At 53.2% G+C, this 15,870-nt stretch overlaps 2 protein-coding genes across 9 annotated transcripts in view; one reads left to right on the top strand and one right to left on the bottom strand.

Annotated features, from left to right (window-relative positions):
- The window catches only part of AK8 (adenylate kinase 8), a 158,652-nt gene extending 155,679 nt beyond the window's left edge, over positions 1 to 2,973 (bottom strand). For both annotated transcript variants that reach the window (XM_025359097.1, XM_025359096.1), the window contains exon 1: positions 2,339 to 2,973. Coding sequence is in view for 1 of the 2 variants with exons in the window: in XM_025359096.1 (XP_025214881.1) it covers positions 2,339 to 2,422 (84 nt within the window). In the remaining variant the exon portion in view is untranslated. The remainder of the gene's footprint in view (positions 1 to 2,338) is intronic.
- SPACA9 (sperm acrosome associated 9) lies at positions 1,870 to 15,549 on the top strand. 7 transcript variants are annotated; one of them, XM_025359103.1, is made up of 5 exons: positions 1,870 to 2,603; positions 9,121 to 9,301; positions 12,885 to 13,087; positions 13,806 to 13,953; positions 15,477 to 15,548. In XM_025359103.1, the coding sequence occupies exons 2-5, from the start codon at positions 9,158 to 9,160 to the stop codon at positions 15,486 to 15,488; spliced, it is 507 nt and encodes a 168-aa protein (XP_025214888.1). In that variant the 5' UTR covers positions 1,870 to 2,603; positions 9,121 to 9,157; the 3' UTR covers positions 15,489 to 15,548. The 7 variants fall into 7 exon arrangements, with proteins under 7 accessions (XP_025214888.1, XP_025214884.1, XP_025214887.1 ...); XM_025359101.1 differs by lacking the exon at positions 15,477 to 15,548 and adding an exon at positions 3,794 to 3,846 and having other exon boundaries at positions 2,490 to 2,603; positions 13,806 to 14,277; XM_025359105.1 differs by lacking the exon at positions 1,870 to 2,603 and adding an exon at positions 3,053 to 3,175 and having other exon boundaries at positions 13,806 to 13,941; positions 15,477 to 15,549.
- The last annotated feature ends 321 nt before the right edge of the window (positions 15,550 to 15,870 follow it).

Raw genomic sequence — 15,870 nt, 5'->3', positions numbered from 1 at the left:
GCTGGGGAACATGACCATCACCACTCCATGTGTCCCTCCAGAATGGAACAGAATATTACCGGCCAGATTTCTAAATAGTCCTGGGATATTCTGGCCATTTCATCCAATCAGGCAAGCATATCAAGGGAAAGCAGATTCTGGGGTTGCAGAATCCTAGGCACAGAAATGAGGAAGAGCTCATAGCAGCTGTGCTGCTGCAATAAGAGGCATCCTTCAGCCCCAGGGACAAGGAGGGAAGGGCTGTAGCCCTCTTGGAGTGAAGGGAGTGTGGGGCAGGAAAAAGAGCACCGAGCCATGAGAAGTCTTGGTTCCAGCCCCACTGTATCTCACCAGCAAGTCCCTTCCCTTCTCTGGGCCTCAGCTTCTCCGCCTGTTCAGTAGCACAGCTGGAGTGAACTCACGTTTGTATACCACTGGTGTAATAGAATGAGATGATTTTTGATGGTTCACACATAAATATTTTACATTTCATGTTTAAATCATTGTGTATTTAACATATTGGAAAAATAAGTACATCAAATCAATAATTTTAAGGATATCACTTAGGATGAGGCAAAAGCGGCTATTTAATTTTTTTGAAGGTGAGTTGATTAAAACAAGTGATTAGTTTAAATGGAGGTGCATTAGTGGTTATGCAGATCTGTCCATGTGATATAACTGCACAGAACTGTATGCACAACAAAAACATCAATGCAGGTAAAAATGGAGGAAATCCAAATAAGGCCTACAGTTCAGGTAACCCTCTTGTACCAATGCCAGTTTCCTGGTTTCGACAATGTGCTACAGTTATGTTAGATGTTATCACTGGGGCAATGGGGGAGGGGAGACCAGAAATCCATACTATTTTTTAACTTCCTGTGAATCTAAAATTATTTTAAAGTCAAAAGTATAAAAAATGGCAATGGTCAAAACCATGGAGGGAATACACAGATGACTAAGGACTGGAAATATAGGACTGAAAGCTTTCTTGTTGGGAGGCAGAGGCAGAAGGACTGTTTGAGCCCAGGAGTTCAAGACCAGTCCGGGCAACATAGCAAGACCTCGTCTCTACTAAAATTAAAAAAAAAGATTAGCCAGGTATGGTGGCCTGCACCTGTAGTTTCAGCTACTCTGGAGGGGCTGAGGCAGAAGGATTGCTTGAGCCTAGGAGTTCAAGGCTGCCGTAAGCCATAACTGCATCTCTGCACTCCAGCCTGGGCAACAGTGCAAGACCCTGTTTCAAAATCAGGAAAAGCTTTCCTGGGCAACTCCTCCAACAATCACTGTGGAAAACACACCAGGTTCTCTAGAGTAGACAGCAGGGCTCCAGATGCTCCCCCATCCTGCCCTGACCTGCTGACTTCTAACCCAGCTAGCTACTTCTAACCCAGCTATATTTGTGATTGGCCACTCAAGCAGTTTTCGGAATCTCTTGCTCTCCCTCTATCAGTTAACACTTTCCAAGGGGAATGTGTTTGATGGAGGTACAGACACGGGTTTCTCTGTCTGGGCTCAGCTATCTAGTGGGCAGGGCAGAGTCTCAAATGACCACAGACACCACTATGCCCTCCATGCCATGCCCCTGGGGACGGGGTGTACCCTGGTGAGCAGACAAATGTTCTGGAAACTGAGCTCCAGCTTCCCTTTGCCTCCCAGAACCTTTGAGTGGCTGAGAGTTCATCCCCTCCAGCTCCTGAAAGCCTTGACCTCCACCAAGTGCAGAAGGGAAAACTGGGGCCCCGGCGGGGGCGGGGCCCCGCCCAAAGTCACACGGTGAGCTAGTGGCCCAGTCAGGCCTGGAGCCAGGATGAGAGCTTCGGAGCTGCAGGGCACATCCGGCCCTGAGGGGGAGGGACCAGGGTGGGAGACGCTGCTGTCCCCGAGGCAGTCTTCTCCGAGGATGGAGATGCCAGCTTGAACTCGGACAATGCCCACCTCAGAAACCTGGGCCGAGAGGCTCCCCACAAATTCGACAGATGGGAACTGTCAGAGCCAGGAGAGCCCCTAGGAGACCACCTCTTCCAAGCTGGCATTTCACAGGTGGGGAAACCGAGACAAGGAAAGGACTGGTTCCAGATCTTAAGGCCCGCTGGCGGCCCAGCCAGGACCAAATCTCGGCTCAAGTGGCCCCCTTCCTCCCCCTGGGTCCGCCTGAGGCAAACCCTGGCAGGGCCAGGGGCGTCCCCAGCTCGAGGGCCCCCTCGGGGTCACGGCGACACACGAATCGGACACCTCGAGTTGGGCTGCTTTGTGGACGCACGACTCGGTCCCAGCTACGGGTCCCGGCCGCGCACCCGACGTCGCAGTGGAGGCTCCCGAGCCGCCGCCAGCGTCGCGACAGGCAGGGGTGTCCGGTCACCTGCATCAACTCGAAGATGTGGTTCTCCTCCCCGTACTGGGGCATCTCGGGGGGGATACGGTGCGGGGCGCTGGCCGAGTCCATGCAGCCGTGGCGGCGCGCCGCTCCCTAGTAACCGCGTCGCCAGGGCCGCCGCGCCGTCTGCGTCATCAGCACGCGCCGCAGCCCCGCCCTGCAGGCTCCGCGCCGGGCCCAGATCCCCGAGCCTTGGTCGCGCGGGTCACCCCCGCCCCGACCTCTTCTGCTGACGCGCTCTGCAGCTCGGGCAAGTTCTTTCCCCAACCCCGACCCCGCTTTCCCCATTTGCGCATCTTAGCGGGGGACACCCTCAGGTGGCTTCCAGCTGGGCCTCCTCGTATCTGAGACCCTCGACGAAACCCTGAAGGGGGCAGGTCGGCCCTCCGAGACGGACCCTGCTTCTGGTTCTGTCAGTGCTCCCTGGCCCCGCTCTCTGTGCCTCAGTTTCCCCATCTTTAAAATAGAGATGCGGGAATAAATGTGGGGGAGGGCGTTTGAAGAGGGAGGGGCGTCTATGGGATGGGCCGGAGGTTCGAGGATCGGGTGGAAATCCTCAGCCCAACTCCTAGCGTCCAGCCCGGGGAGACCCCACCTCCGGCTCCCCGGCTCTGGCCCAGCCGCCACGTGACCCGATTGCTATGGCACCGGCGGTAACAATCAGGCCCGCGGCCCCGCCCCTTCTCGCCCGACCTCCCCACCCACGCTCGCCTCCCAAGACCTGGGACGGGCCTCCCCCACCCTCCGGGACACCGACACTCACGGAGTGACTTCAGCTTCTGGGTGCTCCGTGGAGCGAAGAGCGCTCTAGGACAAGCAAGGGTAAACAGCGATGACCGTGGGTGGGCCCACTCAGACCCCATCCCGGCCTCTGGGTCAGAAACTGGAAGCTGAGGTGGAGGATGGAAAGATGGAGGGGTCCAGAGGATGGAGGGGCCTGCATAGCTGTCTGGGTGGGTGGCGAGGGGAAGGTTCGCGCTGGAGACGGAGCTTTTCGAGTCATGTGAATTCCCAGCGGTACGGGGCAGCTTGATATTTTATTAGTCGCAACACTGAATAGGGAGCTCTAGCTCTTGTCTGTTGCCATTAACAGTAGGAACTGTAAGAGTTTGTTGAACTCTTAACTTTGTGCTCTCGGCGAAACTCTGTTGTCTCTGTACCTTATGGAGAGGGAAAATGGCACAGTCAGTGCAGACAGCCCCAGATTCCAGTCTTGGCTCCACTTCTTACTGTGTGAGCTTGGCAAACTCTTTACTTGCTCCGTGCCTCACTTTCCTCGCCTGTGAAGCAGGAACTGCTGAAGGATTTCAGGAGCTAATGGATTGGAGAGTAACTGGCATGCAGTAAGCACACAATATATGGGGCTACTATTAGTAGTAGTATTTCATTTAATCGTTCCAACAACCCTGTGAAATAGGCACCTTCATTCCCATTTTACAGATGAGAAATTGGAGGATTAGAACAATGAGGAGTGGTTGGCTGGGTAACTTTGGGCGAGTCACTTCCCCTTTCTGGGCTTCTTTCCTCATCAGTTGTTGATCATACAGCCTTAGAACCAGAAGGCCTCTTAAAGAAGAGGCTAATCCAAACTCGCTCGTTTGACAGATGGATAAATTGAGGCCCAGAAAAGGGAGAAATCTTGGCTAGGGTCACTGATGAAATCGGGCAGAGCCAGGGCATGAACTCCACATCCAGGCTCCAGCTAAAGCCTTTTTCTACCAGCCACCAGCCCAGAGACGTGCCCAATGTAAAAGCCAGCACTGTTGCCTCCTCACCTCCAAACCGCTTCCTCAAAGTGTGCACACCTTGGTAGGCTTGTCAAACCCAACTGTAAAGATAGCTGGGGAAGAAAAGGAAGCTGCCTCCCCCTGAACAAAGTACACAACAGCCATGCCTGCCATTTGCACTGGAGAGGTTTGGTTTGCTTCCTGGACATTTCTGAAATGACTTGCCTTTCTCCTCATTTATTTTAAGCCCTAGGCGCTTTTCCTACCATGATTTAATCTTCTTTACCAGCCTGGAAAAATACAAATCAATTAAAGCCTAAAACCTATGGGTAATCATTTTTTCCTCCCTCCTCCCCCAGATCGAGAAGTGCCCATACCCTGTGCCTTTCATCCACACTAATTTGGCTGCAGTGGCTCTCGTTCAAGGGACGATCACTTCGGATAGCTTATTACAGCTCCTCTCATGACATTCCTGGCATGCATGTCACAAGTTGCTAGGATCAAGAACGGAGTCAGTTTTGCTCTCAGCGGCTCTTGGGGCCACCAGCCAAGGTAGTGCTGTATCCCTGGAGAACTTGACAACCCCAGGAAGCCCTGAGAGGGTGACAGGGAGCTGGGCACACAAAGGGCAGCCCCCTGAATGTTTAGTCCTCCTTGCTTTGGGTCAAGGAAAAGGGAAAGTCTAGTGGTCATGGCAGTGAGGCCTAGGGCTAGGGCTCTAGTCAGTGGCTGAACCCTGGAGACGTCAGGCAGCTCTTCAGGCCCTTCGCATTCCCTATCCTCACCTCCACAGTCAGTCCGATGTCTGGTGTGTTTGTCTCTAAGTACTACCAAGGAGAAGGGGAGGAGGAAGGAGGAAGGGAGGAAGAAGGGAGGGATCCAAGTGAAGAGCCCAGACTTTATAAAGCCAGGCAGAGCTGAGCAGGAAGTCCTGACTTGCCCATTCCTTATCTGGCCTCAGTTTCCTAATCTATCCTGTGAGGATAACCATGGTACCTGGCTCTAAGGCCGTGGTGAGGACTTGAGCTAACATGTCCTAGAGCCGCATCCCATGACCCGCGCTGTTCTTAGGAGGACTGGAGTGAGCCACCCTTCTTCAGGCCAGGATCTCCTTGAGGGCTGGAGCACAGCCCCAGCTGTCCTGGCACCGTACCCACCCTCCTCCTGCAAATGTCCCTCCAGCAGACAGTGGCCCTTCGTTCTCCAGGTTCCCACCTGCTTCCCTGCTTTATTTCCTCCTTATCTAAAATGCTGTTCATTTCGCTCTTCCGCATGGTCTGCCTTCCCCTGTGACAGACGAGCTCCTCCAGGGCGGGGAGTCTTGAATAGTGCCTGGCACACAGTAGGAACGCACAAGTGAATGAATGCATGAAGTGCTTTTCACCCCCTTGGCTTAGAAGCCTTCTGCTGTTCTTTCAAATGCCTCACCTGACACTGGGGTCCCTCAGCCTGACCCTGTCCACTGTCCTCTTCTGCACAGTCCCACGTCCCCACACACCAACCTCCAGCCCAGGGTCCCACCCCCACTGCACACCTGTCTCACCTCTCCACAGCCTCCTCCTTCTCAAGTCCGGGTCCAAACATCCCTTCCTCCGGGAGGTCAAGCCCTTAGCAGTTCCTGCTTCTTTTGAGGTACACACCATGCCTGTGATGGTGTCCCCTGCCATTGCACACACACACGCTTCAGCCACAGTCGCGTTGATGATTCTGATGATACACCACCACATTCTGGGCCCCATGGCCCACGCCGTACACCTCTGGTCTCGTGTCAGCTCACCCCAGGCTGGGAGGCTGCTGCACACTGAGGCTCAGGGAAGATGGGCAGCTTGCCCAAGGTCAGCAAGAAGGGGTGGAGCCAGGATTTGAATCCAGGCCTCTGTGATTCCAGGGCTCCAGCTCCTCTCATGACATTCCTGGCGTGCATGTCACAAGTTGCTAGGATCAAGAACAGAGTCAGTTCCTCTCAACCTCTACCAACCACAGCTCTCACCATGATGGGGGAAAAGCCAGGCCAAAAGGGCACATGCCCCTTCTCCCTGGAGCTCCACCTATGTGCTCTCTCTAACTTTCCTGGAGCTTCACCTTTGAGTCATTTGTAAGCCCTGGGCCAAGATTAGGGCAAGGCAGGTGACGCACTGTCAGCACAAAACTTAAGGGAATGCCAACAGTTCAATCACTGAGGTGGACATTTTTCACATTTTAATGCAATATTTTTAAAAAATCAAAAATAATGCCTAAAATCCATTTAGAGTAACATGTCAAAAATTTTAAGTAAAGGTAGGCTCAGTATTACTGATTTCTCCTCTTGCCTCAGATTTCAATATGGCAAGGTGCAGCCATCTTTTCTTTACAAATTCTGACACTGCCAGCTCATGCTCCTAATCCCAGCACATTGGGAGGCTGAGGCGGGAGGATCGCTGGAGCCCAGGAGTTCGAGACCAGCCTGAGCAACATAGGGAGACCCCATCTCTACAAAAAAAAGAAGAAAAAAAAAAGAAAACAAGTAGTCAGGCACGGTGGCACGTACCTGATGTCCTAGCTACTCAAGAGGCTGAGGCGGAAGCCCAGGAGGTCAAGGTTGCAGTGAGTCATGATCACACCACCACACTCCAGCCTGCGTGAAAGAGCAAGACCCCTTCTTTAACAAACGTTTTTGGGGCTGGGTACAGTGGCTCTTGCCTGTCATCCCAGCACTTTTGGAGGCTGAGAAAGGTGGTTCACTTGAGGCCAGGAGTTCAAGACCAGCCTAGCTGACATGGTGAAATTCCATCTCTACTAAAAATACAAAAAATAATTTCTTTTGGAGACACGGTCTCACTGTGTCACCCAGGTTGGAGTGCAATACTGCGATCATGGCTCACTGCAGCTTTGACCTCCTGGGTTCAAGCGATCCTCCTGCCTCAGCCTCCCAAAGTGCTGGGATTACAGGTGTGAGCCACTGTGCCTGGCCTATTTTTATCCTGATTGCTGAGTTTTTTGGCACCTCCTTAAGTTTTGCACAGAGGCAAGTGCCTTCCTCATCTCGCCCTAGTTGGGCCTGGGTGAGCCGGACACCATGGGAGGCGCAACAGGAAACCACTGTGCGTGAGTCAGCATGTCTGCTCCATGTGGTGGGGACCAGCCAAGGATGTGGCAGGTGTCAGTAAACCATGGCAGGCGTCATTAACCCCCACCTCATTCCCTACCCTCGGCTCTCCTTTCCATAGGAGGTTGAGCTGGAAAGAGGCTCCTGCCCTAGCCCTGGCCCCAGCCCACCCCCAGGGGAACTGCAGCTGCTCCTGTGTCTGTTGATAGTCACAGCCCTGTGGCTCTGCTGCAGAAGCATACTCTTGTCTTTCCAGGAGACCCACTCAGTGGCTCTTAAGGTGGCTCCTCTAAGGCAGCCTTGCTGGCTTTTGGCTCCAGGGATAGAGGCTCCGTGGCTGGGCTCCATCTTGCTAAAGGGCCTCTTCCCCAGCCTCCTCCAAGTTCCCTGATTTACCACACCCATCATCTGGCAGAGGCCATCTCCTGGTTTGTTCCTGTGTTTCCTTTCATTCCTCTGATGTCGTCTTCTCTTGCATCAACTGGGGATACTCCCCCTACCCCGCCTCTGTGGTTTTTTTTGTTTTTTGTTTTTTTGTTTGTTTGTTTGTTTTTAGACAGGGTCTCACTGTGTCCCCCAGGCTGGAGTGCAGTACTGCGATCATGGCTCACTGCAGCCTTGACCTCCTGGGTTCAAGCTGGACCCCCAGCTCCAGCCCTGCTCTGGACACAGCAGAAAGAAATATTTCCCAGCCTCGTCTTGTTCTCATTCCTATCCACCTGGAACCTGCTTGGAAGCTTGGAATGTGCCTTCCCTGCCCCAGTCCATGCTAAATGTTCTGGCCCAACGTCTCCCTTGGACTGGACCTGACCTCAGCACAGCCTTCTCTGACCCCTGCTCATGTGGTGACACATTCGAGCCTGGACTTTGTTCTGGAGGCAGTGGAGGGACAGCCGAGTGTGGCAGTACTGACGATGCTGGTTAGACGTAAGGAAGCCTAGGACCCAGGGTGTCTTGGGCACAAATTTGCTGTGACACCCTGGGCAAAACCTTTCCCTCTGAGCCTCACTTTCCCTGTAGCAGCTCAAGGGAGTTGGTTTTCGGAGTCCCTTCCCGCTCTAATGTGATAGAAATCTGTGGTTTGGAGCATTTTGCATGCACTTAGCAGAATTGTGATGTCGTAGAGCACACACCCACAGACTCTTCTGCCCACAGGAGGACTGTAGATGCTCTGACCACCCAAATCACAGCAGGGACAGTCTGAGAGGTGCCAAGAGAGAGCCCTCCCCACAGCCTCCGTGTTACTGATCACAGCATTCTAGCAATTAACAGGGTCAGAGAGCAGTCCACTAGCCACCAGCCCTGCCCTGAGAATGCGCAAACCTGAGACCAAGGCTCCTGCCCCCAGCCCAGAGCAGGCAGACTCACATCTTCTCAAACTAGACAGTCTAGTATTGATTCTTCTCCCCGCTTAATTCATGGGAAGGAATTCCCAGACTTTCCCACCAATTGCAGAGCAGCAGATACTTTAAAATAATTTGATCCACACTGATAATCTCCTGGTTTTATATCCTTTGGTATATCCCTTGATCCCTGACACCACAGTGAGGGATTGGAGGCTGTGTGTGTACACACGTGCGTGTGTGTGTGTATGCATGTGCTTGTGTGTGTGCACATGTATGTGTGTGCGTGCATGTACGTGTGTGCGTGCGTGTGTGTAGATACCCACATCTGGAGAAACAGAACCAGAGAAACTCGGTCCACAGCTGATGGAAGAAGTCACATTTCATGGCAAAGAATGTGTTCATGGAGGGTAAATTTCGAGGTCAGGCTCAGCTCTGTCATGGACAGCTTGGGGGGTCCAGACACGTGTGCAGCCTCCCAGGGCGGCGCTTTCTTCTGTGGGGAGGCGCTCACAGGTGCTCCGGTGAGAGTGACCTGACAGTCATTCCCTCCAGAGCCGGATCCGAGCACTGGGTCCCGGGACTTCATCACTAGCCTCTTTCTCCCCACAGATTCCTCCTCTCCTGTAAATGACCACAGAGGAAGACAATGAATGAGGTGAAAGAATCGCTTCGCGGCATCGAGCAGAAGTACAAGCTCTTCCAGCAGCAGCAGCTCACCTTCACCGCCGCTCTGGAGCACTGCAGGGAGAACGCCCACGACAAGATCCGGCCCATCTCCAGCATCGGGCAGGTGGGGCTCCCGACCCCCACGCCGGCCGAGGGGCAACAAGCCCAGCCCCCTCTCATGAAAGATGAAACCACTGGGGCCCAGAGAGGGGAAGCACATTTGTGCCAGAATCAGGACCCAGACCCAGAACCTAAATGGTGGAATGAGTCCTTCATTTGTTTCTCCACCAAATATGTAAGTGAATAACACAGCAGTTAAAGAGGCGGACTTAAGACTCAGCCAGCTGGGGTTTACGTCCTACCTCTACCATGTGCCACTGCTGTGACCTCCGGCCAGTGACTTCACCTTTCTGTGCCTCAGTGTCCTCATCTGTGACGCAGGTTCGGTGGTCACCCATAGAAAACTGGGGATTTATTGGTGACCAGAGGGATCTTGTCCCTGCCATCAGATTCCACTGGGGATTGAGGAACTGTGGGATGCCAAGCACACTGCCAGGTGCTTTCGCAGGCGTTTTTTTTTTTTTTTTTTTTTTTTTTTTTTGAGACGGAGTCTCGCTCTGTCACCCAGGCTAGAGTGCAGTGGCCGGATCTCAGCTCACTGCAAGCTCCGCCTCCCGGGTTCACGCCATTCTCCGGCCTCAGCCTCCCGAGTAGCTGGGACCACAGGCGCCCGCCACCTCGCCCGGCTAGTTTTTTGTATTTCTTAATAGAGACGGGGTTTCAACGTGTTAGCCAGGATGGTCTCGATCTCCTGACCTCATGATCCGCCCGTCTCGGCCTCCCAAAGTGCTGGGATTACAGGCTTGAGCCACCGGCAGGCGTTTTTATTTAACCTGCATCTCCTCCAAGGTTAGCTGCTGTCCAGGTTTGCTCTGCAGGACTTGGAGGCCTCAAGACCAAATGAGCCTTCCAGGAAGTTAGGGGCTGGAGCTGCAGTGCGGTTAGGAACACACACAGGCCGGCCCTTCGCAGCTTGGAGGGAGTCAGCCTGTGAAAGGGTAACTGCCCCAAGATGGGTGGGAACAGGCACAGGGCTCAGAACTGCAGAGGAGAAACAGGCTCGGGAGGAACAAGCGACCCCCTCGCTGGCAGCATCCTTTAAAAACTTTTTTTCTGGCCAGGCGTGGTGGCTGATGCCTGTAATCCCAGCACTTTGAGAGGCCGAGGCAGGTGGATCACGAGGTCAGGAGTTTGAGACCAGCCTGACCAACATGGTGAAACCCCATCTCTACTAAAAATACAAAAATTAGCCGGGTGTGGTGGCGGGTGCCTGTAATCCCAGCTACTCAGGAGGCTGAGGCAGGAGAATTGCTTGAATCTGGGAGGCGGAGGTTGCAGTGAGCTGAGATTGTGCCATTGCACTCCAGCCTGGGCCACAGAGCAAGACTGCGTCTCAAAAAACAAAAAAAAAAAAAAAAAGAAAAAAAATCTTTTTTTCTAATTTTGGTAAAATGTTTCCTCAATTTTTTAACTCAAAAAAATGTTAAATGTAGAGGCCAGATGCAGCGGCTCATGCTGGTAATCCCAGCACTTTGGGAGGCCAAGGTGGGTGGATCACCTGAGGCCAGGAGTTTGAGACCATCCTGGCCAACATGGTGAAACCCCATCTTTACTAAAAATCCAAAAATTAACCAGGTGTGGTGGCGCGCCCCTGTAGTCCCAGTGACTCGGGAGGCTGAGGCATGAGAATCACATGAACCCTGGAGGCAGAGGCTGCAGTGAGCCAAGATCATACCACTGCACTCCAGCCTGGGCAACACAGCAAGACCCTCTCTCTCTCAAAAAAAAACCAGTTAAATGTACAGAAAAGCAGCACCCATATAACCGTCACCCAGATTCAGCGACTTGTGACATTTAGCCAGTTTAGCCATATTTGCCCATGCACGCAGCCCCTGAGCTACTGGAAAATAAACTTCCTCTTCTGTAAACCTGGACTTCGGGGGAAGAAAGGAAAGAAACTGGCTACATCCTTTTTCGTCCATCCTCCAGAAGCTTCAAAAGTCAACAAGTGTCCCTTCCCAGAATCTCTATCAATGCATAAGGGAGTGGCCTTCTTGCTTTAGGTTCAACTGAAGGCTATTGGTAAATAGTGGCCTTGTGTTCTGAGTTGCCTCTTACCCCTCCCCTGCCCTCCCTGAACCAGAAGTGTCCAAAGGTTCCCTGCACACCGTGCCCCGCCCCCCGGCCCCCCCACCAGTGCTCTGTTGTAGTTACATCTTGGGGCAGGTTCCTCCTCCTCGACCCCCACAGGTGCCCTTGTGGGTATGTGTGTCAAAACCCTCTCGCCCTTACAAAGCTGCTGTGTGCCTGGCAATCCTTGAGAAGGAAGCACTTCAGATTGTTTGGGGAAACATCCCTTAGCAACAAAAAGGCAAACGGTTACCGCAAGAAAACCCTGATTTAGATGTAGACCTTTGTGGGTGCTGGAGGAGGTGATACCTGCATCTGTCATCAGATTGTGGAGAGTAGAACCATCTGACCGTGAAATGGGTCTGTTAACCTGGCCTGGACCACAGCCAATTCCTCCCTAGCACAAGATCAGACCTCCGGCTCTGGCTCAACCTCGGATGCAGTCACTTGGTAACCCAATAAGCTCCACTTACTCGCCTGCCCCTCCTTCCTCCAGCTTGTGAACATAGTACAGCTGAAGCCCAAAGGATTCCAGTCCCTGCTGTTTCCTCCTCAGTATGGGTGGCCCACGCTGGCATTTCTCACCATGAACTCTCTAAGTGGGATGACAAGCACTGTGGCATTAAGTCAGGGGGCAGCCCTGACTTAATTTTTTAACTTAATTTTTTGCTTTAGGTGGTGGTTGGTTCAGGTGGCATGGGGACAGGTGAGGGGTAAGGCACGGAGCCACTGAGCTGGGGACAATATCCAACTAAGCCACTGGTGCCCTGGGCAGGTTATTTCACCTCTCCAGACCTCCAGTGCTCATGTCATGGTACTCATCTGTAAGATGAGAATTTAAAAAGGTACCTACTCAGTGTGTAGGGTTTAGATGAAGACAAGTGAGAGCAGGCCTGTAAAGCATTTTGCATGGTGCTGGAACACTTGATTTTATATCCATTTATCTATCTACCCATCCATCCATCCATTTAATTTAATGAGATGGCGTCTTGCTCTGTTACCCAGGCTGGAGTGCAGTGGCGTGATCTCGGCTCACTGCAGCCTCCGCCTCCCGGGTTCAAGTGGTTTTCCTGCCTTAGCCTCCTGAGTAGCTGGGACTACAGGCATGTGCCACCACGCCTGGCTAATTTTTTTTTTCCTAGTAGAGATGGGGTTTTACCATGTTGACCAGGCTGGTCTCAAACTCCTGACCTCAAGTGATGCCTGCCCACCTCAGCCTCCCAAAGTGCTGGGATTACATGTGTGAGCCACTGTGCCCAGCCAATCCATTAATTTCATATCATCTATCTATCCATCCATCCATCCATCCATCCATCCATCCATCCATCCATCAATAGAGAGAGATACCACTCTATAGAGTGGTCTGTACCTTAAAATGCTTACACGTTACTTGCATCTCCCCCATGAATCATGGAGGGTGGGAGGGAGTAGGGTGGGTGCTCCTGGACATCTGCACCATAAGCCAGCCAGGACCTGGGTTGGCATGTCCCCAGCTCATGTGGCGGTGGCCTTTGCAGGTGCAGAGCTACATGGAACACTACTGCAACAACTCCACAGACCGGCGGATTCTGCTCATGTTCCTGGACATCTGTTCAGAGCTGAGTAAGCTCTGCCAGCACTTTGAGGCCGTGCACTCTGGCACCCCAGTCACCAACAACCTCCTCGAGAAATGCAAAACCCTCGTTAGCCAAAGCAATGATTTAAGCAGCCTCAGAGCAAAGTAAGTCCCTCTGGTGCTGCTTTTGAGGCCCCGTGTGTGCCTGTGGGGAGGCCTCTGTCCTGATTCTTTCCTGTTGTCTGGGTCATGTGGCTCCTGTTAGACCACCCTGGGCAGGAAATCCCAGTCTCCTCTCATTTACTGGAATGACTCGGATTCAACGAAACCTTTTCTTTACAAGCATCATAGACATGGCAGGATACCAAATGTCTCACGGGTGTTAGCACCAGGCAGGTGGAGAAGCGGATGTAGAGCCCAGAGCAGTTGCCCCCGGAAGCCCACAGAGATCCTCACTGACATGCAAAGAAGTGGACGCTAGCGCTGCCTCCCAGGGGCAGCAGCACCGCCACTGAGGGCTCCTCATCCTGACAGCCTGGGAGCCCGCAGGACAGTGGGCCAGAGCCTGGGGAAGCTCTGTAGATACCAGGGTGAGACGAGCCAGAGGGATGAGCCAGCCAGTTCCTCACCCCCAACCCAGGTTCCTGCAGACCATGGGGCAGTGGTTTGCACCTCCTGTCTTTCACACCAGAATTACCTGGGGCCTGTGGCACCCCAGGCCGGGTCTGCCAGAATCTCTGGGGACAGAGAGCCTGAGCATGCTGTGTGTCCAGTTCTAAAGCCTCCCCAGGTGACTCTGCTGTGCCTGAGGTCTGGCAGCTGCTTGCCACGGCATGGCAAGTCCCGGGAGCATGGGCTCACCCGGCCCCCTGCCATTCTGCAGATACCCTCATGACGTGGTGAACCACCTCAGCTGTGACGAGGCCCGGAACCACTACGGAGGCGTGGTCAGCCTCATCCCCCTCGTGCTAGACTTAATGAAAGAATGGATCGCCCACTCTGAGAAGTTGCCACGCAAGGTGCTGCAGCACGTGAGTGAGCCCCAGGCACGCCAGGAGAGCACCAGGGGAGCCGCTCGTCCTGCCCAGGCCATAGGCACCCAGCCCGGGGCCACTAAACACAAGTGTAGACAGCTCACCAAAGTCAGCCTCAAACCCAGGGGATGTTCAAAACCGCCCTGGAGGCCTCCTGGTGGGAAACTGTAACTCAGAGCCAGGGAGCTACATCGGTGGAGAGCTTTGCTATTTAATTTGGATTTTACTGGTTGGTCCTTTTTTCATTGGTACCCACGGCCCCTGCCACTTACTAACCCCAAAGGGAATCAGCCAATATATTACTGAGACTTCCTCTCTCTCTCTTGCTTTAACTTTTTTTTTTTTTTTTTTGAGACAGAGTTTCACTCTGTTGCCCAGGCTGGAGTGCAGTGGCGCGACCTCTGCTCACTGCAAGCTCCGCCTCCGGGGTCCACGCCATTCTTCTGCCTCAGCCTCCCAAGTAGGTGGGACTACAGGCGCCCACCACCACGCCTGGCTAATTTTTTGTATTTTTAGTAGAGACGGGGTTTCACCGTGTTAGCCAAGACGGTCTCAATCTCCTGACCTCGTGATCCGCCCTTGTGATCAGCCTCCCAAAGTGTTGGGATTATAGGCGTGAGCCACTGTGCCCGGCCCTCTTGCTTTAACTTCTAATGTTTCCGCTTCTAAGCATCAGGCTCCGTGCTGATGAAGAGGAAACCCACTTACAGGAGTTGCCCAAACAGGATGGCGTGGTAGAGGGTCCAAGGAGGGCACTGAACTGTCACCTAGGTCCTCTTTGAGCCACATCCGGCTCCAGTGCCAGGCCTGTCCCTGCTGCGGGCTGCAGCTTTGCAGTGAGCCACCAAGCTGGAGACCATCTGCTCCTTGCCCCACCACCAGCCCCAACTATAGGCAAGGCACATGCTGTTTGCGAGCCAGGGATGCTCCCCTCCAGGATGGAGTGGGGGTGAGCATGTGGAACGCAGTGTGTTTATATTTTATTGTTATTGTTTGAAGTGGAGTCTCACTCTGCCTCCCAGGCTGGCATGCAGTGGCATGATCTCGGCTCACTGCAACCTCCACCTCCAGGTTCAAACGATTCTCCTGCCTCAGCCTCCTGAGTAGCTGGAATTACAGGCACCCATCACCCCACCTGGCTAATTTTTGTATTTTTTTTTTAGTAGAGACGGGGCTTCACCATGTCGGCCAGGCTGGTCTTGAACTCCTGACCTCAGCTGATCCACCCACCTCGGCCTCTCGAAGTGCTGGGATTACAGGTGTGAGCCACCGCATCTGGCCAGAACTCAGTGTGTTTAGTTCTCTGGACCACAGCCAAAGGGGAATAAATCCACCTTCCCTTCTCCTTTACTTGGGAGAGGGAGACCATGACCGAAGCCAGAATTCTGATTTTACGGCTCCTGAGCAAGGGCAGTGACCTGGTTTTCACAGCATAGTTGAACCCCAAACATTGTAAAATGTGTCCCTGGCTTCTGAGCTTGCCCAAAGTAATGTCTGACTGTTGGTTTTTCCCTTCACAGGGGACGACTTAGCTTCTGTATTGTTGCTTCCTCAGGGGGAGACAGTCGAGAATAAAAAGTATTCTACCACCTCTCTGCCTGGCTTGGTTTCCTGGGATTTATCCCTGAAAGAAAACCTCCATCTCCCCTAAGACATCAAAGGACACTGGGCAGTAGCCGCACATGCAGAGCCTCAGCAGACAGCAGAGAGAGGCTGCCCTAGGCAAGGGGCAAGGGGGCGTGCCTGTCTCCAGTCAGCTTCTAAGAGGTTCATGCCCAAGCTCCAGAGGGCGAGCCAGCATTCAGATCTTCCTCCAAGGGTGGGAAATCTAGTTAGAGATCTAGTCAGATAAGAAAACCTGAATTTTCCTGAGAAATTAAAAACTGCCACCTCCCAGTCTTAGTCTCAAAAGAG

The sequence above is a fragment of the Theropithecus gelada genome, chromosome 15 (assembly GCF_003255815.1).
Source record: "Theropithecus gelada isolate Dixy chromosome 15, Tgel_1.0, whole genome shotgun sequence".
Lineage (NCBI taxonomy): Eukaryota > Metazoa > Chordata > Mammalia > Primates > Cercopithecidae > Theropithecus > Theropithecus gelada.
Note: the sequence above shows the minus strand (reverse complement) of the source record. Positions and strands in the feature narration are given on the sequence as shown.